Consider the following 26,429-nt stretch of genomic DNA (forward strand, 5'->3'; position numbering starts at 1 on the left):
TATAGATAGGGCAATTTATATGAGGCTATGAAGGACGAGCAGGACATGAACGTGTTAGGCAGGAACAGCAGAAATGGAGGCGGGGTAAGCACAGGACAGGGTTAAGAAAGGACTGAAACAATTTGAAGCACACAGAGCATCTGTAGGATGGCAGAGGAAAAGAGAACTCAAAACATAAACTGGGAGCACATTACGCTACACACTCTTGCATGCTACAGATCCTGCTTGAGAGTAATAAGAATGGTGTCTGTCTTGCTCAGTGCTGCAGCCTCACAATGAGTACCACATAAAGGAATTAGACTGAGATCAGTAAAGAAGAATTAGCTTGTTTTTGAGCAGTGAAGAAACAATATCCAAAAATTAGAAACCAGCATGCCTGAGAAATCCTTTTAAAAACAACTTAAGGTCTTTTTTATCCCCAAAAAACATGTCATCAATTCACCATCAAAAACTATTTATCCATGTGAACAGGAAACCACGAGAGGTATGATATCCACATCCCATATCTCTACTATTTTCAGTTCCCGCTGAGGATTAGGAAATTTGCAGTTATTCTGATTCCAGTATTAATCTCATCTTAGTCATTTATTCATCTATGGACCCTGGACTATATAGGGATTTGTAAGGTTCAAAATAAGACTGGGAAATTGTCCTTGGTAACAAGGAACTAGATGGCAAAACAAAACACATAAAATAATTTGTCAACAAGAAACTATTGTATGCTCAGAAAAGGTGAGAAATTGTCAGGCAACAGGCCGATATATAATAAGACAATTGCAATATGGTCTCTCCAAAGGAGGCAATGCAGTGTTAGACCTGTGAATACATATAACCCAGAAGAGAAGACTCCCTGACAAAAATTTAACAAGCCAAATATTAAACAACTGGTAGAGAGGGAGAAACTGGCAGAAGTTAGGGACATTACAGTCACAAACTTAATATAATTTTTGAGCTATAATTGAAAATAATATAATGGTAAGGTATTCTACTCAATTTCTTATGCCAAGTAAGTCATTAAATTTCAGACAGTACATATTTTTACGCTGTCACCATGCTATGGAGAAATGAGATCTAGCTATTTGGAAAGCAGGGAAAAGAATATTCCACACAGATGATATTAAATAATATCAAAAAGCCCAGTCCGTCATCCCTTCTTTCTTATTGTGCCTGTGGCTCTAATTAGGGTAAGCCATGGGGTGCCAGGAACTGGACGAAAAAGGAAAAAAAAAAGATTCAGTCAAAAGTTGACAATCCCGGAAAAAATCAGAAATGATCAAGTTGATGGCTATTGCTTCCTCTCTTTTCCCAGCCTGGGTATGAAATATCCACTAATGTTCTCTCACATTTTTTTTTTTAATCCACCGGAGTACTTACTCCTCTGTTCAACTTTTGTCTAGAACACATTTCTTTAATTTTATATTCTTCAGTTGACGTATGTTTGAAACAGAACAACCTTCCTTATCATAACAAAACAAAATTCTCCAAGGTTTTTAAAAGGAGACGAATCTCCTGGTATGATAAGATGGCTTAAAAAACAAAAAAAACCCAAAAAACCCTCAGGTCCTAGTGCTGTTCACAGATATTTCCTCACCTTTACCATCCTCTCATTGAACGCCTACTCCCCACTACCTGACCTCCCCTCCCAGACCCAGAGATACATGCCCCACTCTTTCTAACACCCCAATTCCAACATGCACAAAGTCTCCATTCCTTATTTCCCTTCTGCATGATGCTTCCAAAAAGATATCTACTAAGTACTATGTGAGAAAAATGTTCAAATTTTTTTTTTTTTAAACAGAAACTTAGGGCTTCCCTGGTGATGCAGTGGTTGGGAGTCCGCCTGCTGATGCAGGGGACATGGGTTCGTGCCCCGGTCCGGGAGGATCCCGCATGCCGCGGAGCAGCTGGGCCTGTGAGCCATGGCCGCTGGGCCTGCGTGTCCGGAGCCTGTGCTCCGCAATGGGAGAGGCCACAGCGGTGAGAGGCCCGCGTACCACAAAAAAAAAAAAAACAAAAAAACAGAAACTTAGTACCAAAGTACTAAAAGGTTTCTATTCCTACTTTTCTGTACTCAACCTTCAAGGAAGGGCAGGTTTAACTGCAGGACAAGATAACTTCTCTGGTTTCCTTTCCTCCCAGCAATCAGTATGTCTTACTTTCTACCATAAGCAGCAATCCTCTTTCTAACTCTACCATCAAATTCTCATTCATCAACTCAAAAATATTCACTGAATAAATACTTTGTGCCAAACACAGATTTGGCTCCAGGGGATACAAAGATGAACAATTCAGAAAATTATCTGCTCTTGTGGCACTTACTATATTTGGTATCTAGTAGAGAACTATATGTAAATATACATGCACCTAGGTGTTTGTGTGTGTGTGAAACACATTAAGTGGTGATAGTTGCTACAATAAAAACAACAGAGGGATGTGATTCAGAATGATTAATGTTACTTTTCCCTGAAACGGCTTCTCTGAGAAAACTGATATTTAAACTGAGACTTAAATTGACAAGCTAGAGCAAGTCCTCTGAAAAATCAATGATGGCAGAATATTCCTGACAGAAGGAACAAGTTGGAAAGGTTATATAGGAGAGGACATTGACCTAATGTAGTCCTAATTTTTTAAGATCACTTTGGCTGCTCTGCAAGGTACGAATTGAAAAAGGGCGAACAGGGCTTCCCTGGTGGCGCAGTGGTTGAGAGTCCGCCTGCCTATGCAGGGGACGCGGGTTTGTGCCCTGGTCTGGGAGGATCCCGCATGCCGCGGAGCGGCTGGGCCCGTGGGCCATGGCCGCTGGGCCTGCGCGTCCAGAGCCTGTGCTCCGCGGCGGGAGAGGCCGCAGCGGTGAGAGGCCCGCGTACTGCAAAAAAAAAAAAAAAAAAAAGAAAGAAAGAAAGAAAAAGGTCGAAGATGCGAGAAAGGAGACTGATAAGGAAGCTTTGTGGTGGTCCAGCAGAGAGCGAGCTGTAACCTGGACTTGGCTGTAGATACAGAGAAAGAGAGAGAAAGATAGAGACTTGAAGGTTGTTTCAGAGGTAGAGTCAGCATGACGTGTTGATAGTTAGGATATGGATGACAGGGGAATAAAGGAAGCCTCTAGGAGCTTAGGTGCTTTCCCATTTAGTGACAGTTATGGATTCCAAGCCTAAAGAAACAATTTTTCTTGACCAACTAACAGCACCATGTTGAGCTATACAAGACACACACTACATAACCCCCCCCCCCACCCAACCCCCTTCAAGCAAAACCTGCTCCTATACAGGGTGGCATAAACTGATAACTTAAAGGCTGATGAAATGACATCTTAATGATATAAAAATCATGAGTCATATAATAATCTTAGGTAGTTTTTTCACCTACAGTTTCCTGAATAAAAATTTCATAGACTATAATGACTGATGGAGAAGGAAAAGTAAAAAGAAGGAAAAAGTGAAATATTTCTTGGGAAATGTCCTAATTCCTAATTTGGTGGCACTAACCAGAAATCTCTCAAGGATCAAAAAGAAGTTGTGATTTTTTTTTTTTTTGGTCTTCTTTTAAAAACAATTAGGGGACTTCCCTGGTGGCACAGTGGTTAAGAATCCGCCTGCCAGTGCAGGGGACACGGGTTTGAGACCTGGTCCGGGAGGATCCTACATGCCACGGAGCAACTAAGCCCGTGCGCCACAACTACTGAGCCTGCACTCTAGAGCCTGCGAGCCATAACTACTGAGCCTGAATGCCACAACTACTGAAGCCTGCACGCCTAGAGCCTGTGCTCCACAACAAGAGAAGCCACCGCAATGAGAAGCCCGCGCAGCGCAATGAAGAGTAGCCCCCGCTCGCCGCAACTGGAGAAAAGCCCGCGCACAGCAACAAAGACCCAGCGCAGCCAAAAATAATTTAAAAAAAAAACAATTAGGAAACACTTATACAAGGTCTTTATTTCCCTAAAGAAAAGGTTCAAAGCAAAAGGAAATGAAAGTTGTTTCAGAGAGTAAAACAGTCCTCTAGATGGGCAGAACAGGCTCTGATAATGGAAAGTCAGAAGAGAAAACCAAAAAATCAGGGGGGAAAAAGCCTAAGACAGACAGGAAGGAAATCCCCAGATGAAAATTATAAATACAAGTATTATGCATTATATTAATATTTGTTATATTCCTTTACTCTCCTTTAATGTAAAACAGTTCACTTACCTTTTTGGGTTGGGGGAGGGGAATTTTTGAAAAATCCAAGGTGGTTTTTGTATAGAGTGGTCCACAATTTGAATTTACCTGATTGTTTTCTCATTATTAGAGTCAGAATTTTTTTAAAAATTTAATACTCTACAGCTGATGCTATACACTCAGTCTTAAATTACACAAGAAAGCAAAGGAAAAAAAAAAGTCCATTTGTCCTTTTCCTCATAAAATTAGGTTTGATTACTTGATAAGATGGTGTCCATTAAATTTACTCATGAAATAACATTTTCCATTTGCAATTAACAAATGATCTGTAGACTGGAAACTTGGAAACTGTGAATATCCTACACTCAATATTTCAACCAATAGTAATAATAAACATTAATGATTCTTGCTTTAACTAATTTCTACATTGTTTGAAGTAAAATGAGTTTAAAAAATGAAGATACAGTTTTTTTGCCTTCCTCAGTATTGCTTCTCCAGTAGCTAAAAGAGTGCCTGAAGAATAACATGAAAAATAATAATCACTAAGTAAATGTACTAATTAATTTCAGTAGTTGCAAATCATTTATTTTTACTGATGTGAAATATTTCACGGTATAAGCATACTGAAGCATTATTCATTCTACTGTGAGTGAACATTCAGATCTATACACACAGTGCTCCCATGAATATTTTTGTAGGCGTTGCTTGGAATACTGGGCAAGAGGTTCCTGGAGCATATGTCTAGGAGTACAACCGCTGGATGGTATGCAACTCTTATGAAGTCTTTATTTTTAACAAGTCCAATTTCTCCAATTTTATCTCCATTATCACTGTACTTAATACAAACTACCAAATCTCTTCATAGGACTCCTGTAGTAGCCTCCTAACAGAGCCCCCTACCAGTACAATTGGTCCCATCAAACTACAAAGAGGTCAGCAAAATTTCTTTAATAAATATATATATATAATAAATATAGGATCACCTCTCTCTCCTGCCTAAAACGCTAAGGGTTTACATGGATGAATAAGCCATACATGTAAGAACCACAGATGTATAATGAAATAGAAATTATGAACTCACAGATAGGAAGTATAGAAGGTAAAGAGAGATAGCCTAACATATACTTGCTGAATCAGAATACCACAAAAAAGGTATGTTAGACTTGCCCTAAGAAAGCTTTAAAAAAAAGTCTAAAAGGTATCAATCTGATCATCAATTAACTTATCTATCAAACAAAATAAACTTGAACATCTTTTAAATAGAAATAAGAAAATCCAAATACAATATTTAACATTCACAATGTCTACAATCCAATAAAAAATTAAGAGACATGTTTGGAGGCAAAATGTGATCCACACAGAAGGAAAATAGTCAACAGAAACAAACCCAGAAATGAAGAACCTTAAAACAGCTATTACAATCCTATTACAAATTACAGTAATTACAAACACTGTAAGCATGGGAACGGAGTTAAAGGAAAAAGATCATGATGAGGAGAGAAACTGAAAATATTTAGAAATTAAAAATGGAATTTCCAGGTTTAAAAATAAAATGACTGAAAAGAAAAATGCAACAGTGTACAGAAAGAATTATACCATGACCAAATGGGATTTATGCCAGGTATGCAAGGCTAGTTCCACGTTCAAAAACCAGTTAATCTCCCTCATCAATAGGTTAAAGAAGAAAAACTATATGACCATATCAGCAGATGCAGAAAAGGCATTTCACAAAATCCAACAGTCATTGAGTTCAGCAAGCTAGGAATAGAAGGAAACTTCTTAGACTTCATAAAGAACATCTACAAAATACCTACAGCTAACCTCATACTTAATGGTGAGAATCTAGATGCTTTCTCCCTAAGATCAGGAACAAGGTAAGGATGTCCTTTCTTACCACTCCTATTCAGTATCTTACTACAGGACCTACCTTATGCAATAAGACAAGAAAAAGGTAAACAAATTGGGAAGAAAGAAATACAACTTCATTAGCAGGAAATAAAACTGTCTATGAAGAAAATCTCAAAGAATCAACAACAACCACCACCAAAACAAATCTTCTAAAACTATTGTGATTATAGCCAAGTTGCAGGACACAAGGTTAACGTACAAAAGTTGACTGCATTCCCAAATACCAGCAATTAAAACTTGAAGTTAAAAACACCATACCGGGCTTCCCTGGTGGCACAGTGGTTGGGAGTCTGCCTGCTGATACAGGGGACGTGGGTTCATGCCCCGGTCCGGGAGGATCCTGCGTGCCACGGAGCGGCTGGGCCCGTGAGCCGTGGCCACTGGGCCTGCGCGTCCGGAGCCCGTGCTCCGCAGCGGGAGAGGCCGCGGCAGTGAGAGGCCCGCGTACCGCAAAAAAAAAATAATACAAAATAAAAATAAAAACACCACACCATTTACATTAGCCCCCTCCAAAATAAAATACTTAGGCATAAATCTAACAAAATATGTACAGTATCTATACGTGGAAAACTACAAAATGCTGATAAATGAAATTAAGGAAGACCTAAATAAATGGAGAAAGATTCCACGTGCATGGATAGGAAGACTCAATATTGTTGAGATACCAATTCTCCCCAAACTGATCTATAGATTCAATGCAATCCCAACCAAAATCCCAGCATGTTATTTTGTGTATATCAACAAAAAGACTTTAACATTTATATAGAAAAGCAAGAGACCCATAATGGCCAACACAATATTAAAAGAGGGTAACAAACATGAAAGACTGACATTACCCAACTTCAAGACTTACTATAAAGCTAAGTAATAAAATCACCATGATATTGGTAAAAGAACAGACAAATCAATCAGTGGAATAGCATAAAAAGCCTGGAAATAAACCCACACAAATACAGTCAACTGATCCTTGACAGGAAAGCAAAAGCAGCTCAATGGAGAAAGGACAGTCTCTTCAACAAACGGTACTAGAACTGGACATTCATAGGCAAAAAAATGAATCTAGACACAGTCCTTATACATTTCACAAAAGTTAACTCAAAGCGGATTGTAGACCCAACTATACAATGCTAAACAATAAAATGTCTAGAAAATAAATAAGAGAAAATCTAGGTGACCTTTGGTTTGGCGATAAGTTTTTACAAACAACACCAAAAGTACAATCCATGAAAGAAAAACATTGATAAATTGGACTTTATTAAAATTAAACACTTCTGCTCTGCAAAAACACTCTTAAGAGAATGCAGACCCAAGTCACAGCCTAAGAGAAAATATCTGTAAAACATATCTGATAGAGAATTTATATCTAAAATATACAGAGCTCTTAAAACTCAAATAAGCCTATGAAAAGATCTTCAACATCCTATGTCATCAGGGAAATCCAAATTGAAACAACAATGAGATACTACTACACACCTATTAGAATGGCTAATATCCAAAATACTGACAACACCAAATGCTATCAAAGATGCAGAGCAACAGGAAGCTTACTCTCGGATGGTGGGAATGAAAAGTGATCCTACCTAAAGCTAAATATAGTCTTACCACGTGACCCAGCAGTTGTAGTCCTAGATACTTACCCAACTGAGCTGAAAATTTACGTCCACACAAAAACTTGTGCACAAATGTTTATAGCTCCTCTATTCATAATTGCCAAAACCTAGAAAAAACCAAGATATGCCCAACTTGAGACAACTATAAAAGACCAACCAGTATGCAGAATTCTCTCTAGGATTAGCTAAGGCCTTTGTTGAGTCTGCATCTCAACTCAATTCAACTTCTCCTTCAATCCAGTTTCTTTCACTCCCTCACATGTGTTGGTCCCAAAAATACTCCCCAATAAAATTCCAGTCTGCTTCTAAGACAGGTATCCAATCTGTGGCAGAGGAGCACATCTGGAAGGCTATTACAGTGATCTAGGCAAGAGATGACACTAGCTTAAACAAAGACAACAGTAGGATAAATGGAGAAAAGCTGATGAATTCAAGATTTAGGAAATGCTGACAGTGATATGCAAATGGAAAAACCACATAACGCAATATAATAGTGAATGCTGAGCCACAGAGAAAGCCTCACTGCTGATCAAAATCGAGACCCCTCTACTTCCTGCCTCTGTGATCCAGGCCGTTTCAGATGGCACAGAACTCCTCCCCACCCCACAATCTTACCAATGGGAAGTAAACATGTAGGATAAAGAAAATGTAAATTTTTGTCGTTTAAGGTCACATGCGAAGGGCAATAAAAATATGAAATACTGGAACTCTGATAAACTAATGACAATTGCATAGACTCAAATAAAAATTAGCACATTACTAAGTTTTCCGAGGAACTGTAATTCAAAATCTACTGGGCAATTTGGCTGTCATGCAACACTTGGCTACGCTGAAAAGTTCCTATTGTGAATACAAAGAGATAGTTCCAAGAAATTTGGGAAAATAAATTCCATCATCAATGCATTTCCCATGTTGTGTTTATTTGGTCATAATTTTCCACTTTTTACTGTTGTCTTTTAATTACAAATTAGTTATATAGTTCGTTTAGTTTTATCATTATCAATTTAGTTTTGGTATAACTTTGGTTTAGCACACTTCAGACTGAGGTGATGCATATCTGTATCTATCTGCGGTCCATAATTATCCAGTAGCTAGAATGTAAACATATATGTGTTGCAGTCCAACTATGAATTATTCGTATCTACTACTACCACAGATATACACAACCTCTAACAAAGGTATGTGTAGGTGATATTATTATCACTGAGTTTTTAACCACTGGAAAATGAAGAAGGGTGAAGTGGACACAGGATATTTTGCCTTTCCTAAGATAGCCATGCACACATAAATATATAAATAACTATATAAATACACTGAGTTTAAATAAGAATGAACTAACATTATACACATAAAGATATAATCAAGCTGTGTTATAAGAAAGTAAACCAATACATAACAGTATTTTGTTTTAATGTGGCAAAGAAAGGCAATTACATTTTTTTGGGAAAAACTGATCTGGTCTACATATTTCCCTCTATTAGGGCAAATAAAAAATACTAGATCCCTAACTCTGATCCAGGGATCAGAAATCAAGCACACGTCAGTGTATAGATTAGAGCAGAATGGGTTCACAGACAGAAAGTTTCCAAACAAAAACCAGTCTTAATGTCTTCACATTAGCGTCCGAACACTACGCAGAGCCTTTTGCAATAGAGTAACAGAAAAAAAGAAAAGGCATGCAAGAATGAACTACAATAAAACAAAGAGAGGGAGGCAGTGGAAACAAATATGACATGGTAAAATACAGAGAGAGAACTTGTGAAATCATGCTTAAACCCAAAATGCATATACTGGAGTAATAAAAGAAAATGTAAGTACCCAAGTGACAATGGGAACGAAAGAAGGGACACGGAATACACGTTCCCAACTCCCAGGGACTATCATTCTAACCTTAAATGACTGCATTACTTCAGTAATAGGAAAACTGCAAAATAAAAACCTCATTCTTTAATGAATTTTACAAAGAATACTTTAACACCATTTTCTTCAACCTTAGGCATTTCTTAATAAATCTCATAAATAAATAGATAGATAGATAGATAGTAAATGTGTCTTCTACTGAGGACCAAATTGGAAAATTAATGTTACTTAAGATTATGAAAAAGGTATAAATTGTAATATCTTTTCAAAGGCTTCCTCAATATATCTTTAACCACAAAGTCATATACTACATGTGAAAAGTTTTCTAAGCAGCATGAAATAAATAAAATAAAAGATTTCAGGGCTTAGCTAAGTATTTCTATCCATCTTTAGCATGAAAAATTTGTTCTTTTATACAAAAGAAAGAAAAAAGAGCAACCTTCTTTTAACGTTATACCATGCCAAAAGGAAGATGAGAAGAAGAGGCAAAGGACAAGGAAAAAAATAGCCAGGGCAGAGAAGAGACAAAGCAATTCCTATACACTTATCAGAGTCAGAGGCCAAGGCATATGGGAGAGCATAACTTGCAAAGAATGTGAAGATATCACGTCAACACTTACTGTGAAGGCAATAAGGTTCAGGAAAAGACTCTCATACATTTAAATCTTAGATTCCTAAAAACTTCCTTTAGTCCTGCCTAGTGAATCCAAGGACAGCCTATATGAATTGATGAGCTATAGTCATTAACAACCACATACTAAATTTACTTAAATAATTCTAGATTTTTTTTTTTTTTGCAGTACACAGGCCTCTCACTGTTGTGGCCTCTCCCATTGAGGAGCACAGGCTCCGGACGCGCAGGTTCAGTGGCCACGGCTCACGGGCCCAGCCGCTCCACGGCACGTGGGATCTTCCCGGACCGGGGCACGAACCCATGTCCCCTGCATCGGCAGGCAGACTCTCAACCACTGCACCACCAGGGATGCCCTAGATTTTTCTTTTTAGTTATCTATTTGCTGAGAGTTTATCATGGTTTACTTAATATTCCTATTCTTCCCAGGCATCTCCATTACAAAACTGGAGATTAAGGAAAAACAGTGAGAAAATTATTGTCAAATCATGATCTATGAACACTATGAAAAAAAAAACCTTTAAAATGTATGACCACTTACTTCATTTCCATACTTATATATAAGTTTCTATTTTGGTTCATTCACTGAATAACCATTTGCTGAATATATACTATGTGATGATCATTGTCTTAAGTACAAGAAATACAAAGGAAACTAACCCATGGTCAATTTTACTATAAAACAGTAACGAGATGAACATAAAGCAAACATTTGCAAAGACAGAATTTACTTAATGGAGGGAGCCCCACACTATTTTAAGAGAAGAGCAACCCATCAAGATAATTCAATAAAAGGGGCAGGCGGATACTTCCACATCAAACTAAGTCCCAGGAATATTGCTGGACAAGGAACATACTTTATGAGATACTGTTCTAGTTTGATACTATTTTCTCCTTTCCTTTAAATATCCTTCATAACTCAATCATTCACTCTTTCACTGTTCCTTTTAATAGAGAATTACTTGAGAAAAATATGTATTCTATTGTTGGGTAGAGTGTTCTATATATATATCAATAAGGTCTCATTGGTTTAAAGTGTTAAGATCTCTACTTCTTTATTGATCTTCTCTGTAGATATCCTACCCAGTATTTAAATTGTACTACTGAAGTCCCCAACTATTATTGTAGAACAATCTATTTCTCCTTTCAATTCTGTCAATGTTTAACCTCATATATTTTGCATCTCTGCATTTTGGTGCATAGATGTTTATAATAGTCAATATGTTTAAAATAATCAATGTATAATGTCTTTGTCTCTTATGACAGTTTTAGGCTTTAGTTTAAGTCTGTTTTGTCTGATATTAGTATAGCCACCCCAGCTCTCCTTTGATTACTATTTGCATGGGATATCTTTTTCCATCCTTTCGCTTTTAATGTATTTCTGTCTCTGGATCTAAAGTGAGTTTCTCATAGACAGCAAAGAGTTGGATCATGTGTTTTATCCATTCTGCCAATGTCTGGCACAGTGAGATACCATTTCACACATACTAGGATGGCCATAATATTTTTTTTAAAAAAAAGAAAGAAAAAAGAAAGTAACAAGTATTGGCAAGGGTGTGAAGAAATTGGAAACCTCATACATTGCTAGTAGGAATGTAAAATGATTCAGCCACTGTGGAAAACAGTTTGGAGGTTCCTCAAAAAGTTAAACATAGATTTACCATCGAAACCAGCAATTCCACAACTAGGTACATACCAAAATAATTGAAAACAGGTACGCAAACATATACATGTATATGCATATTCACAGCAGCACTACCTACAATAGTCAACAGCTGGAAACAACCCAATGTCCATCCGCAGGTGAATGGATAAACAAAATGTGGTATAAACACACAATGGAATATTATTTGGTCATAAAAGGAATGAAGTATTGATATATAGTAAAACATGGATGAACTCTGAAAACATAAAAGATACAAAAGGTCACATGTTTTATGATTCCATTTATATGAAATATCCACAATAGGTAAATCCATAGAAACAGAAAGTAAATTGGTGATTGTCAGGGGCCAGGAAACAAGGAGTGAATATTAATGGATAGAGAGTTTCTTTTAGGGGTAATGAAAATGTTCTGGAATTAGCCTGTGGTGATGGTTCATTAATCCTGTGCATATACTAAAAAACACTGAATTGTACACTTTGAGAGGCCAGATTTTATACTATTTAAATTTTATCTGAATTTTTAAAAATCAAATAATTAGTATAAAAATTTAGAGCAGGTTGTCTCTAAATCTGAGGGGGTGATACTGACATGGAAGGAGTATGAGGGAACTTTCTGGGGTGACAGTAACGTCCAACGTCTTAGTGGGGTTTTGGGTTACACAGGGTGGGTATGCATATATCAAAATCAGCAAATACACACTTCAGACCTGTTCATATTACTGTATATAAATTTTGCCTCAAGATAATCAAATTGTATACAAATACTGAATTAAGTTAAAGACATCTATGTTGAAGTATTTAGTGGGATGCATCCTGATATTTGCAATGTACTTTGAAATGCACCAAAATTAAAATGGTTAACCAATGGATAGATAAGCGATAAAGCAAACCTAGCAAAAGATTAATAGTGGAGTGTTGGTGTTGAGTATATAGGTATACATTGTAAAAGTCTTTCAAAATGTTGTATGATTTAAAATTTTCAAAATAACACAGAGGAAAAAGTTAAAAAACAAGAAAAATATCCAAAAGGCATGAGTACTTTGCAGAGATTTGGAATATAGTTATAAAACAGAATTACTGAGTGGTAATGTTAGAGTGTCTTCTCTTGAAGACATGACATTTAAGCCAAGATATGAAAGGCTACAAGGAGCCATCTATGTGAAGGTATCAGCAAGAGTATTCCAGGCTTCCCACCCCACCCCAAAAAATCTTATTCTAAGGCCCTGAAGTTTGATGTAATCAAGAGAGCCAGTTTAGGGACTTTCCTGGTGACGCAGTGGTTAAGAATCCGCCTATCAATGCAGGGGACACGGGTTCGAGCCCTGGTGCCAGAAGATCCCACATGCCGCGGAGCAACTAAGCCCGTGCGCCACAACTACTGAGCCTGCGCTTTAGAGCCCGCGAGCCACAACTACTGAAGCTCGTGCGCCTAGAGCCCGTGCTTCGCAACAAGAGAAGCCACGAAGAGTAGCCCCCGCTCGCCACAACTAGAGAAAGTCCATGCGCAGCAACAAAGACTCAAAGTAGCCAAAAATAAATAAATTTAAAAAAACAAAGCCAGTGTGACTGAAGTATGGTAGGCAGGGAAGGGAGTAGTATAAAATGAGATTGGAGAGAAAGGCAGGTGTCAAATCATTTGGGGCTTGTAGTCACAGTAAGGAATTTTAATTTTATCTAAGTGCAATGGAAAGTCATTAACGGGTTTAAAGCTGGGATCAATTGGGTGGGATGAGATGGGGTGTGTCTGTATTATTTAGAGTTTTAAAATATCACACTGACTGCTATGTGAAGAATGGCTTTGAAGTGTTTAAGAAAAGAAGTAGGAAAACTATTATAGTCCCTGCAAGAACAATGGTAGTTTGGAGGAGAGTGTTGGTAGTCAAGATAGTGAGTAGTGAATATGGGAGATATTTTGAATGAAGACTTGACAGTATCTATTGATAGACTGACAATAGGATGACAGGGGAAAAGGCACCAGGATAGATCTTGGATTTTAGCTTTAGCCACTGAGTGAATGGAGTGACATCTACTGAGATGTAGAAACCGTGGGAGAAGGAGGTTTGGAGTATGGTGGATCTGAGGATCAAAAAAATTTTTCTTAAATTGGGTACGATTTGTGACTGTAAGGAAGACAGGCAGAAGAAAAGAAAACAATCAGAGTAATCTGGAAGTTGTTAAAGAACAGGGTTTAGATTTACAAATTCTTTTCCTTTTAAGAATCAATTTTGGCTTGATTGTATTAAGGACCTTTGATCCAGTAAAAAGCTCAAACTTTAATGCAAATCAAGCTTACTGATTGCTGTTGCCTATCTCTGGGGTTAAAGATAAACTGGGGATCAATAGTCCTGTATCTTTAAACTTAAGAGAGGTCAAAAGGAAAAAATCAGGAGTGAGAATGAGAGAGACAAGGAAGCCCAAAAAACAAGTACATAGCAGTAACATATTAAGTCTTAACTGTCTCTCACCCTGTCAATGATAAGGGGCTGTCTGATTCTTAAATCCCACATATAACATGATTAAGTGCCTTATACTATTTTACACAAAGTGGTAACTCAAATTTTAGCTCTCAACCTCTAATACCATTAGTTTTCCAAAGTATATTGAAAAATCCATGCTCTTTGGAGCTAAATGACCCTAAATTTAAAGTAGCCCACCACTCAGTAGCTTTGTGACCTTGAGCAAATTACTTACCATTTCTAATCCTTAGTTTCTTAAATGTAAATGAAAATAATTAACCCAAGAATTAGCATTAGAAATAACATTCACAAAGTGCCTGCTACATGGAAAAAATGCTCCATAAACAAGAGCTACTATTATGCAAAAGGCACCTAATTCATCAATGCTCAACCCGGTAGTTTCCTCCTTAGGTAGCCCAGATCCCTGTTTCCAGAAAAGAAGTACAGATGAGAGAAGGGGACCACAGAAAAGACAATCAATTTCATTTTCACCATGTAACACAGAAAGAAGTAAAACAGAGAAATCTGTGAATAGGCAAGACAAATGGACCATCCGCAACCTACAAATGGATAGGTTCAAAGGTTGATTATAATTCAGTTGTTTAGAACTGGGAACATATTTTCCCAGGGAATCAATGTTCAGTTCAACTCTCAGACAAACTCACAAGAAGTCATCAAAATCATAATGTAGTTAAAATGTGATATATCTCAATAAAATTAGTAGAAAACTGATGAATCAACCAAACAATACAGAAAACCAAGAAACTTCAATAATATGTAATTTAACTTATTTTAGAAGCTGGCACTTGAGGGAAAAGGTTTTATGGGAGGTTTCAGTAGTGATTCAGAGGGGGTTTCAGGGAAATTTCAAAAGCTTTATAAGGCTGATGACCCTGGTTCTTTATTATGTTTTACTTCGCCTCAAATTTTATGGCTTCCCTTTCTTTCAGCATAAGCAAAACACTAGCACTCTTATACTTAATAGCCATGATTGCGATCATTCATTTCACGAATGAGAAGGAGCAACTGGGGAAGAACTAGAGGAAAGACAGGAAAGAAGAAGGACCATAACGGATGTGCCCAAATATAAAGAAAAGAGCCTTCAATTGAATTAGATAAACTCAGTAAGTAAAAAACTGAAGGGGGTTGAGGGTGGTTAAGTACAGCACTAAAATAGTAAGGGAGGAAAAAGCCAGGTGATGAGAACTGGTCAGAGTCCCACCATGATTCACTGGTTATTTTAAAGGTCACAATTTTTTTTTTCCTTAAAGTGGAAGACAAAAAAAGAGCAAGCAAAGCAACCTGCCACTTATACAAAGGGAATTCTCAAGAGCTGAAGATTCATAATTAAAATTGTGACACACCAACAGAATTCAAGATTTTCTCCTAACCCCTTTTTATTTCTCTAAATTCCTCCAAATATTCTGTTCTTTTTATGTAGATACTATTGTGATAACAGCATTATTATGTCCTGTTATACAGATGATAATAATATCTAAACTAGAACTAGAAAGATGACTTTTGACATTTACAAGTACACAACAGAATAAAATTATTTTAGGAAAGTCTCCTCAAAAGCCAGCAGACATGTTATAGCCTCTTAGGCTATGAGGAATGCAGTGATTTCAAACCAGAGAGAGAAGCTTTTGATTTTCTTAAAGACATAAACCACAAATCAGTTCCATGTAGTCCAACCTATATTCAGAATCTAGCAAATCTTCCTGAGAAGTACTGAGATGCTTTTTGATGCTTTTTGAAGCCTGAAGAAATGATTAATGAAGAGATGTTATAGTCAGATAAAATAAGATTTTCTAGGGCTTGGTCTTAAGTCCAGGACCTGTATCAGTCAAATCAGCCAAAGTAAATGCTCTCCAAATGAATAAAATAATTCTAAATAATCAGAGAAAACAGGACTAAAGAAATGTTAATGTGGGATGCTGAAAAGCTTGGCCCCATCAGTGCAGGAATGCTAAGATGCTGTGATTTCCTAACTACCAAGCATTGTCTAATTTCTCTCATCTACCTAAAAATTTTTGTCAAATGTAAACAAATATGAACTGATTAATAAAACTGTAAAATTACTTAATAGCATTACTAATCTATGATAACAGTATGCCCATGCATTTTCTTAATTAACAGGTATTGAAAATACAATGTCAAGAGTGCCAGGAATATTTTTGAAAATAAAAAGTCTGGGAGCACTGCCCCAGTATAATTATACATACAACAGGCAAGTAAAACAGTCATTAAAGCGTCCTTCAGTTTACCTTTTACTCCAATTTAGAATATTCTGTTCTCACATCCTATTTTCTCTTTCCTAGCAAGATTTTTAAGTTGATATTTAAATTCTTAGGAAAAGGTAAAAACTTGAAGAGCCTTGTCAAATACGAAATCTTCATGTTAATCACGTATGTCCTTTAGTAAGTTGCATTCAACTACATATATATAAATTTACATTACATCCAATCTCAAGAACTATTAAGACAATTCCTTCTTTTAATTAGCCAGTGATTTTGTCTTACAAAGGAACTATAATTAAAGTCAAATTACTCTTTAAAGTTCCCTTTAATAATAGAATATGGTAATTCCGCTGATAAATTCTTCCAGAGGAACAAGTAATCAGAAACCTGAAACTATTAAACTATTATTTGCTCTTCAGGAATTACCGTATTACACGTTTACTCAACCATATCTGCTAAAAGACATAGAAATCCTACCAAAGTTAATTTAAGAACTTACCAATTTCCCTTGCAATTCTGACAGCTTCATCTGCATCCTGTAAAAGCAGGAAATGAGACCCAACATTAATCCCATCAACCATTGCACAATGTCTTTAGGGCAGTCATATATTGCACTACTGCCTCCTCCGATTCATTTAATGTTCAATTTTACAACCTTCTAACTCTTTTTATTCAGAGAAATGTAAAATTAATACCATAAGTGGAATGTAAATTCTACCTCATCCTTATTATATTAAGAAACTCAAAGCAGTTTGAAATGAGCTGGCAGGAAGCACTACCAGAATTGCCAAGTGATTTGGTGCAGTTGCTGGAATTTAATGGCAGAATTTAGATGTTTACAATCAATACTGAATCATAAATCAGATCATTAAAGCTTGTCCACAGCCAGCTTGTTTCTGTCTCTGATATTTATATGTCATGTTTTCCTTGATTCTGTCAGCAGGGGGAGTTGATTCTCTATTGTTTGGGAGGAGATCAACAGATTTTCCAGAAACAAAAAAGTAAATTTCTAGTATCTATAGGAATTGCCAATTGTTCCCCTCAAAAAATTCCTTTAGTAATCTCCATTACTTTTTCTTTTTTCTTTTTTATTTCATTTTTTTGGGGGTACATATTTTATCTTTACCAGTTACATCTTGTTAACGTAAATTAAAACCTGAAATTCAATGAACCATCTAGTGGGGGCAAAACTTCCAAAAAGCCAAGGAAAGAAAAGGCATTCTAAAACAGTACAAGGTAACACTGTAAATCAACTCTACTTCAATAAAAATTTTAAAAATAAAAATAAATAAAACAGCACAAGGTAAAAGTTTATGAATGTAAGGATTACTTACTGCTAAATATCAACCAACGCCACTGAATGGACCAAAACTTCCCTTGAATCTAAACCATTTCATTGATCATTAATTCTCACCTAACACGTCCAACACAGGACATTTCCCCCAGATAACAGTAAAGAGAAAGCTGAAAAGATTTTAAGTCCAAGTAAATCCTAGTAAATTTAACTTTTTAAATAATTCAGTGACATACACTAAACTATTACAGGGAATGACAATAATGTTTTGAAACCATCAGCTGGTAAGAATGCCTGAATTTTTAGAAAATAACTTTAAAATATCAAAGTAAAGGTTGGTATTTTTTAAGCTAATACTTTAAAAATGTAGAGTAACCATGTCAGCATCCTCCCCCAAAATGGGAGGGCGGGGGATGTTTATAACTGCTTCATTCATGTCTAATAAAAAAAAAAAAATCTTCCTTAAAAGTCTTCAGTACCTAATAACATCCCCTGAATAAGGAGGTTGGCACGGGAAGTTGTCAGAAAAATTTAATTTCCTTTCATTAGCCAGTCTGCTCCACAAATAGGTGCTTGTTAAGTTCAAAGCAGTCCTGAAAGCAACATCAGTTTTAAGTCTTTTTTTCTTTTTTTAACTCCAAGCAGTCACATCTGCTAATGAGACTTTCCAAATAACAATTGTTTTCAAGTCAGAGATAAATCTATACTTTCCATTCTACCCCCACAAAAAATCAAGGTTTACTGCTTTATTACACCTTGCTGTTTTCACTGACCTTACATTCTCCAAATTTTAGCTTAAAGGGATAAAAATCCATGAAAAGGGTCATTTAATAATGTTAGTGGTTTCCACACATTGAGTTTGAAGGTTCTTTGTTCAAGCCAGTGACAGTTATTGGAGAATACTTCCCCTTAATAGCCTCTCTGTCAGGAAGTGTTAAACCTGCCAAATGCGGACAATTAGTGCCTCGCGAACAAAATACAGGAAGAGTGCTGGCTCATGGAGACTGGATTATAAGAAGACTAGAAGGAAACTTTTAACATGTCTTTTCTTTCAAACGTGTAACGGTATATTTGCAAAAGATATTCAGAGAGAAAAAACACTGCTATCTAAAAGGTTCATTACCTTGAAAAAACTAACAGGCAATGTTAGTTCATTAGTAATATTGTAATACATATTTATATATACATATTATGGATGGACTGTGTACAGAGAGATACATGTTTACACAAAGCAAAACTTCTAAAAATTCTTTAGCTGCTACAAATCCAACACTTCGATAAACTGCCACAAAACAATCTCGTGTTTTAACTAATCAGTATGCTTAAGTTTTCTTACTATGAAAAGCAAATTCTACTAAATGACCTTCCAAGTAAAATCAAACTGCCTTTAAAATTAATTTTTCACTTGTCATTCATTCATCTCAAAATATTTAATTGAGCATATATTATGTACTAGACATTAAAAATCTCTATTATCAGTTTCAACAATAAACTATTAAGTATACCTAGCTCCAATATGTTCTTTCAGCACATATACAAAACTACTTTTAAAGAGATAAAAAGGTCCTATGTGTTGGGCTTGGCCTAAAAGTTCATTCGGGTTTTGCCGCGCGATGTTACAGAAAAACACAAACGAACTTTTTGGCCAGCCCAAGAGCTCCAAATTCAATGGCACTGACACATCCCACAGTGTAACCTCCCTGTAGGGCTATAGGTAGAAAAAATTTTTGTAGTAAAAAAAAAAAAATTGAACCAACAAGAAAAAGACCAACAATCATCTGACGAGCAAAGGGTTTGCAGGACAGTATTAAGCTACATAATTCTAAAACAGCAGCAGTTCAAGAAATGGAGAAAGAGGAAAGAAGCCAACAGAACCAGTAACCATTTCTTCTACTCCTCTATTTCAGCACAGCTTACATTAAGTGAGCTCTATCATCCAACTGAAGAATAAAACAGTAAAAAATATAGAGAGTATGATGGGAGAGGTAGGTGATGCTGCTATAACCAAATAAGTAGATCACAACAATGTAAAAAGGAGCTAAAAAACTTGGATACTTTTTCTGCAGGCCCAATTTATCTGTTAATGGTCTGTAGCACCCACCTGTGAGACAGCAAAGTCCAGCAGCTAAGAGCATAGATACTGGAGCCCAAAGGCATGGGCTCCAATGCTGGCTCAGTGACAGTGAACGCATTACCTACCAGTATGCCTCTATGGAATTAGGTTTCCTCATCTGTAAGATGGACATAATATCTCATAGGGTTATTAAGAAGATGAAATTAGTAACAGCTGAAACACACTAGAACAGAGTCTAGCAAATAGTAAGCACTCAGTTAAGGTTGGCAATACGTGATAAAATGGGCAGCCCGCACGCCCAACTATCAAGTTTGTTCCTTTCCTGCCTGCCCTTGGTTGTCCTATCCTGTGGTCATCACTCATTCTCTGAACCTGTATGATACAGAACTAATACTGGCACTACAATACTGCAAAAATGTGCACTTGTACCTCCAGTGCCCTTCACTGGATCAGATGATCCGAGTACTCTTTACAGCTGGTAAGCAGGGTTCTTCTTGGGCAGGGAAGGGAAGTAAAATCTATAACAAAGACAGGCAAATTCAAGTAGTCCTCCCTGATGTTAAACACCCAATTTATTTCTACAGTGACAGTAGTGTCCAATACTGGCTCCACCACCCACAATTCAGGCCCCACCTCTTCCTTCTCACTTGCTACATACAGCCTACTTACCAACCCTGAATTCTGTACTCACTGGATGAGAGTCCTGCTACTCATCAGTATGGGAAGCTACTTAGTTTACTTTCCTCAGCTGGTTCTGAACAAATCAGTGACTGTTTCTGAAGAAAACAAAAAAATCATTGCTTCAAGACACAATGGGCATGGGGCTTCCCTGGCGGTCCAGTGGTTAAGACTTCACCTTCCAGTGCAGGGGGTGCAGGTTCAATCCCTGGTTGGAAGCTAAGATCCCACATGCATGCCTCAGTGGCCAAAAAACCAAAACATAAAACAGAAGCAATATTGTAACAAACTCAATAAAGACTTTAAAAATGGCCCACATCAAAACAAAAAAAAAGACACTATGGGTAAAAGCTCTATCTGTACACAAAAAGCATCCTCAAACTATTCTGCATTCATATACAAAGTAAAGCAAAACTTTCAACAATCCTGGGTTCAGGAGATAGGTTCCAGCTGATTCTATTTTCCAGATAATTCCAGGTCAAACAGAAGACTCTTTTAATTTATTGATATTTTCAAATCTAAAATTTAGTACACGTTTCTCTTATTGTAAAACAGCATAATAAACATAACTGAACCCTTTTTCAAAAATATAAAGCCTTTGAAGCATCATCAGGAAAGTTATTCTCAGTTTAGCAGGGGAAAAGGATACTGATGTCTAATATGGTACTTTTTAATTACGAGGACACAGCTTTCCGACTTTTTGGTTTTTTAAATGATTCCCTTCACACTAGTTTTTTGTTGTTATTATTTGGCTCTTTCTGCTAAAGCAAAAGTGCAGTGTTTAAAATCTGGCTAATTAGGTGATAAAAACAATTACTACTTTAAACCTACACTGCATAATTTATAAAATTTATAAACATAATTTATAAACCTACACTGCGTAATTTATAATTTATAAACAGAACACGAGAAACTCAGAGAAGTCTAATAAATTTCCTGGTAAACTGGTAGGTATTAGAACCAAATGCAGCAATTTAATCTTTGTTGATTCCTCCCTCTGCTTCACACCTGACATCTAACATCACAAAATCTTACAGATTCAACTTCCAGTGTCTCCCTATACCATCTACTTTGCTCCATCCTAATACCTTATTTTAGGCCCCCTAACATTTCTTGTCTGGGTTAAAGGAAGAGCATTCTAATTTGTCTACCAACCTCAAGTTTTGCACTGCTCCAATCCATTTTCCACATCACAATCAAAATAAGTTTTCTAATTCCACAATTTTTATCATGTTAAATAACTCTTCTGCATGAAACCATTCAGAAGCTCCCAAAGGCACAAAAATAACCTCCACGTCCAGATGCATAGCATTCAAAGTCATACATATCTGGATCCTAATTCTCTCTCCAGCCCTGTCTAACTACAACCCCTCACACTTGCATACCTGCAGTTTGCTAAAGTTCTCATGGTCTCCCAGCTCCAAGCTTTCACAAGATATTTTCACTGACCATAATGCTGCATCTCCATCAATTCCCCTCACTTTTTAGGTAACTCACTACTACTCAGACTTCAGGTTATCCCTTAAATATCCTTCCATTGGAAGTTCTGCCACGACGCCCTTAAACTAGGGTAGGTGCCCCTCCTACATGGGCCCAACATACTCTGAGCTTCACATTATTAAAATGTATTAAATTGCCTGTCTATCTGTAGGTCTCCCTAAGGGGACCTAAGGGGACTTGAAGCTCTTTGAAATCAGCGTCTGCGGCTTGTTATTTTTTGCTCAACAAGTGGGCTGGGATTCCAACCCTGTCTTCCAACAGCTTCAGATGAACACTCTTCATTCATTCTGCTCTCAAGTTCCTGAGATCAAGTTAATAAGATACTGAAGAAAATGAAAGGCAAATACTCATACCAGATGACTACTTGAATACTTGACTACTTTAAATGACACTTTAAAACATTAGTTTCTCTCTAATGAAAAGGGTAACTCAAGAACAAGACAAAAGGAAACCGTTCCAGAAGACTCCTTAAGTACTACACACAATGTTTTAAAAGAATGTGGGAAACCATCTCCATATAACGTCCAAATAACATTCAAAATAATCAAATGGAAAAGGAACAAATGTTTTAAGGAGAAATATAACAAACTGAAACCACATTAATTTACTCAAGTACTTGGAGGAAAAAAAGTAGACTATAGTTGCCAAGAAAAAGGATTGCTTTAAAAATACCACAGATCAATGGGAGAAAATAAAACATATGGATTTTTAAAAGATGGAATTATCTATAATTAGCACATATAGTCTTCCAATGCAAAAGTATTGCTTAATGCAGTTGCTAAAACGACAAGGTATTCCAAAAATTTACACTATTTATCTGCATCAGCAAACCTCTATCTGCATAGATACCACCAAAAGCAATCTCTTACCCAACAAATCTAAACTACAAAATGTGAAAAGTAGTGAAGTTCCAAATGAATGTGGAATTACTACACAAGGATTCTAAAGTAACCAAATTTAACAGAAAAAAAAATGTAGTCTCTTATATCAGAAATAATTAAAAGCAAACTATAAATAAAACTAGTATTAACATTTGTCTGAAAAAACGAAGGGGCATTCCTTACAATCATTTTTAAATGCTTATCTGAAAACTATATCCTGCAGGTTCAGTTGTGGTTTAACAAATTAATTCAGACAAGAGGTGTTAGGAACTGTATACCATACTTGAGTTAACACAGGTAATGAGAGTCTATCATCATTTGAGAGTGTAACAGGATCTTAAAAAATCACCTAAGGCATACAAGGAGACAACACTCCAAGAGAGTGGATTTATTTTCTTCAACTTTCTACTTTTCCCTATTTTTCAAATTAACCGAGGTTGGAAATTCAAATGCAGATTGTCAAATGCAGCCTCCCTGAAAAGACAACCAAAAAAACCTGTTGATCAAGCAAAATCAAGTTTACTACCTACTACAGTAAAGGATACCATCACCTTGAAGCAATCTTGGAGGTTCCACTGGAATCAGTTCAAGACCTACTAAAAGCCACAGTTCAAAAACTGCAGTGCTCCTCTGATGCCCACTGAGCCCCCCACGCTCAGGGGTCTCCCCAACCACAATGGTGAGAAAAATCTCACATTGGGGAGAGCTTCAAAAAAATCCTCAACATTTCTTTTTGTTTTTTGTTTTTTTTTTTTTACAGTACGCAGGCCTCTCACTGCTGTGGCCTCTCCCGTTGCGGAGCACAGGCTCCGGATGCGCAGGCTCAGCAGCCACGGCTCACGGGCCTAGCCGCTCCGCGGCATGTGGGATCTTCCCGGACCGGGGCATGAACCCGCGTCCCCTGCATTGGCAGGTGGACTCTCAACCACTGCGCCACCAGGGAAGCCCCCTCAACATTTTTTGTTCTGAGTCCGTAAGACAAAGTTCATATGGAAGAAGACAAGCATAGGACCTATAAGTTCATGTTCATGTGTCCAGGAGCCAGTGACTTCAGAAGGTTTCAAGGGTATCCAAATAGGACAAAATTTGCCTTGAAGCCCATATCAAAACCTTGAAAATTTTCCCCTGTCTTGACTCATTTTTTTTGTCCATGGGAGTCTGGGTCTGGAAGAGATCTCCCCTCCAAATCCTAAACCACCAAGGCACTGCACACTGTCAGGTCTGCAGTTAGAGATGGCCAACCATTATTTGGTAAGCCACTGCAAGACTTTCGTAAACAGGTTTGTCTCAGGCTGCCTGTGCTGTAAGTCAGACTACTCCTCAAATGTATTAAATCTGTAACTCAAATTCATGTTCTTATCTTTCTAGATGGCATAATTTCACCACGGATAGTTTAGAATTATAATAGACTCTTTCATAAGCTTTTGGTATGAATGATTCATCTGAGAGGCGCACCTTAGGGGAAAACAGGGAAGCAAACTCTCAAACACCTAGTGTTCTGCATTACTAGGTGCAGAATAAACTAATGGCCTTACAGATAAAATTAGATGCTCCCGCTCCAGAAATTAATATCAGTCTTTTGATAAAGACACCTGCAGATTTTACAACCAGAAGTAACAATGAGTAAACAATTGTTCTGTATTAGCCAAGAAAATGACGGAAAAAAATATAACAGGCTATGTTCCAAAAGCGAATCAAGTACCCATTTCAGTCATCAACTCAAAAGGAGAAATTTCACTAATTATTACTTATTGATACTGGCGGTACACTATCAAACTTAAATCCCTCCATCATTACAGAAGCTCTCTCTCAGCGACAACAAATTACTCAGATAATGGTTATCTCTAATATTCTGCACATTTCCCATGTCCCAGCCCCCAACTGTCACCTTTGAACCTTTATTCAAGGAACATTCCTTCCTCCTATGAGACACTATACACACTGACTTCATAAGAAAGAATCTACAATGCAAATAGAATTTCCAGATCAAATGCTCTCCTAATGACCTTGTCCTTGAACTCCTGAGGACTCTGCTACTAATCATCAAGACAGAATTAATCTGGACTCTGACTCATCACTACCCTTGTGACTAAATCAAGCCCAAACTGACGATCTCAAGAAGGCCAGATTTCTTGCTCAGGAAAAAAAAAAAAAAAAAATACAATTATACCGGCAAAAGTATTAGGGCTGAATAGACCAAGGTTCATAAAACCACTACCCAAACTCTCTAAAACGAGAATGTAAAGAAGGACTAAAACCCAATAGTTGACAGCCTAATAAAGAAAAAACTTGTCATACTCTGCTCAGGGTCTTTCAAGGCTGCAATCAAGGTATGGGCCAGACTGCATTTGCATTTGGAGGCTCAACTGGGGACAAATCCAAGTTCATTCAGGTGACTGGCAGAATTTATTTCCTTGAGGCTGTATGACTGAGGGCCCCACCGTTTTGCTGGCTCTCGAATAGAGATCATCTTTACTTAGATCCTCAGAAGCTGTCTGCAGTTCACTGCCATGTGGGTTTCCTCAATATGGCTGTTCCCTTCATCAAGCCAGCACCTAGAATCTGTTCTCTAGTCTCCTAAAATGGAGTCTTTTATGATAAAACATAATCACAGGAGTGACACTCAATTACTTTGCCCTATTAACGTAAGTGAACGCAGTGATATTCCATCACCTTTGCCATATAATGTAACTTAATCAAGGGAGTGACGTGCCATCACCCTTTGCCATAGCCTCTTAGTTAGAGAAGCGAATCACAGGTTTTACCCAAACTGAAGAGGAGTGGATTACACAAAGGCTTGGATGCCTGGAAGTTCCTCAAAAAGTTAAGCATAGACTTATCATATGACCCAGCAATTCTATTCCTGAGTATAAACCCAAAAGAACTTAAAAGAGGTATTCAAACAACAGGTATCCTACCCTCCAACATTCCCTCTCCCCGTTCCCTGTCTTATGTTTCTTATTTTATTTTTTATTTGTCTCCTTTTTCTATAGCAAAAGCTCAATGAGGGCAGGAATATTTTTTTGTTTTGGTCTGCTTTGATCCCTACTATATCCTATATCCATAGCACTTCAAACAATGTTAGGCAAACAGTGTGCACTTGTTAAATATTTACTGAATAGATGAGTAAACAAATAATTTTAAATGTGGTAAATGAAGTACAGGGTATTAAGGGAAAATTCAGTAGAGGCCCTAATCTAATACATACAGTCAAGGAATGCCTCTGTGAGAAATGTATGTTTAAGCCAAGACCTAAACTATGTGTAGAAGACAGTCAGGAGTGAAGACCGAAGCAGAATCAACACACATGTGTCAGAATTATGAACAGAAGTTTCAAAAATCTAAAAGATGTCATACATGGTCGGTACATCCAGTGCCAAGGGTAAGCTGGCACAGTATCAGTTTGAAGAGAGAAACAAAGGCCAGCTATTCAAAGGATTTAAATGAGTAGTCATTCAAGAGTTTTTAAACACAGGCATGT

At 37.1% G+C, this 26,429-nt stretch overlaps 1 protein-coding gene across 6 annotated transcripts in view; it reads right to left on the reverse strand.

Annotated features, from left to right (window-relative positions):
* The window catches only part of PCCA (propionyl-CoA carboxylase subunit alpha), a 353,831-nt gene that overhangs the window by 228,293 nt on the left and 99,109 nt on the right, over positions 1 to 26,429 (reverse strand). For all 6 annotated transcript variants that reach the window (XR_003791702.1, XR_003791703.1, XR_003791701.1 and 3 more), the window contains one exon: positions 17,021 to 17,057. Coding sequence is in view for 3 of the 6 variants with exons in the window: in XM_029210010.1 (XP_029065843.1) it covers positions 17,021 to 17,057 (37 nt within the window). In the remaining 3 variants the exon portion in view is untranslated. The remainder of the gene's footprint in view (positions 1 to 17,020; positions 17,058 to 26,429) is intronic.

Source organism: Monodon monoceros, unplaced genomic scaffold (genome assembly GCF_005190385.1).
Source record: "Monodon monoceros isolate NGI ecotype Baffin Bay Population unplaced genomic scaffold, NGI_Narwhal_1 Super_Scaffold_8, whole genome shotgun sequence".
NCBI classification, from domain to species: domain Eukaryota; kingdom Metazoa; phylum Chordata; class Mammalia; order Artiodactyla; family Monodontidae; genus Monodon; species Monodon monoceros.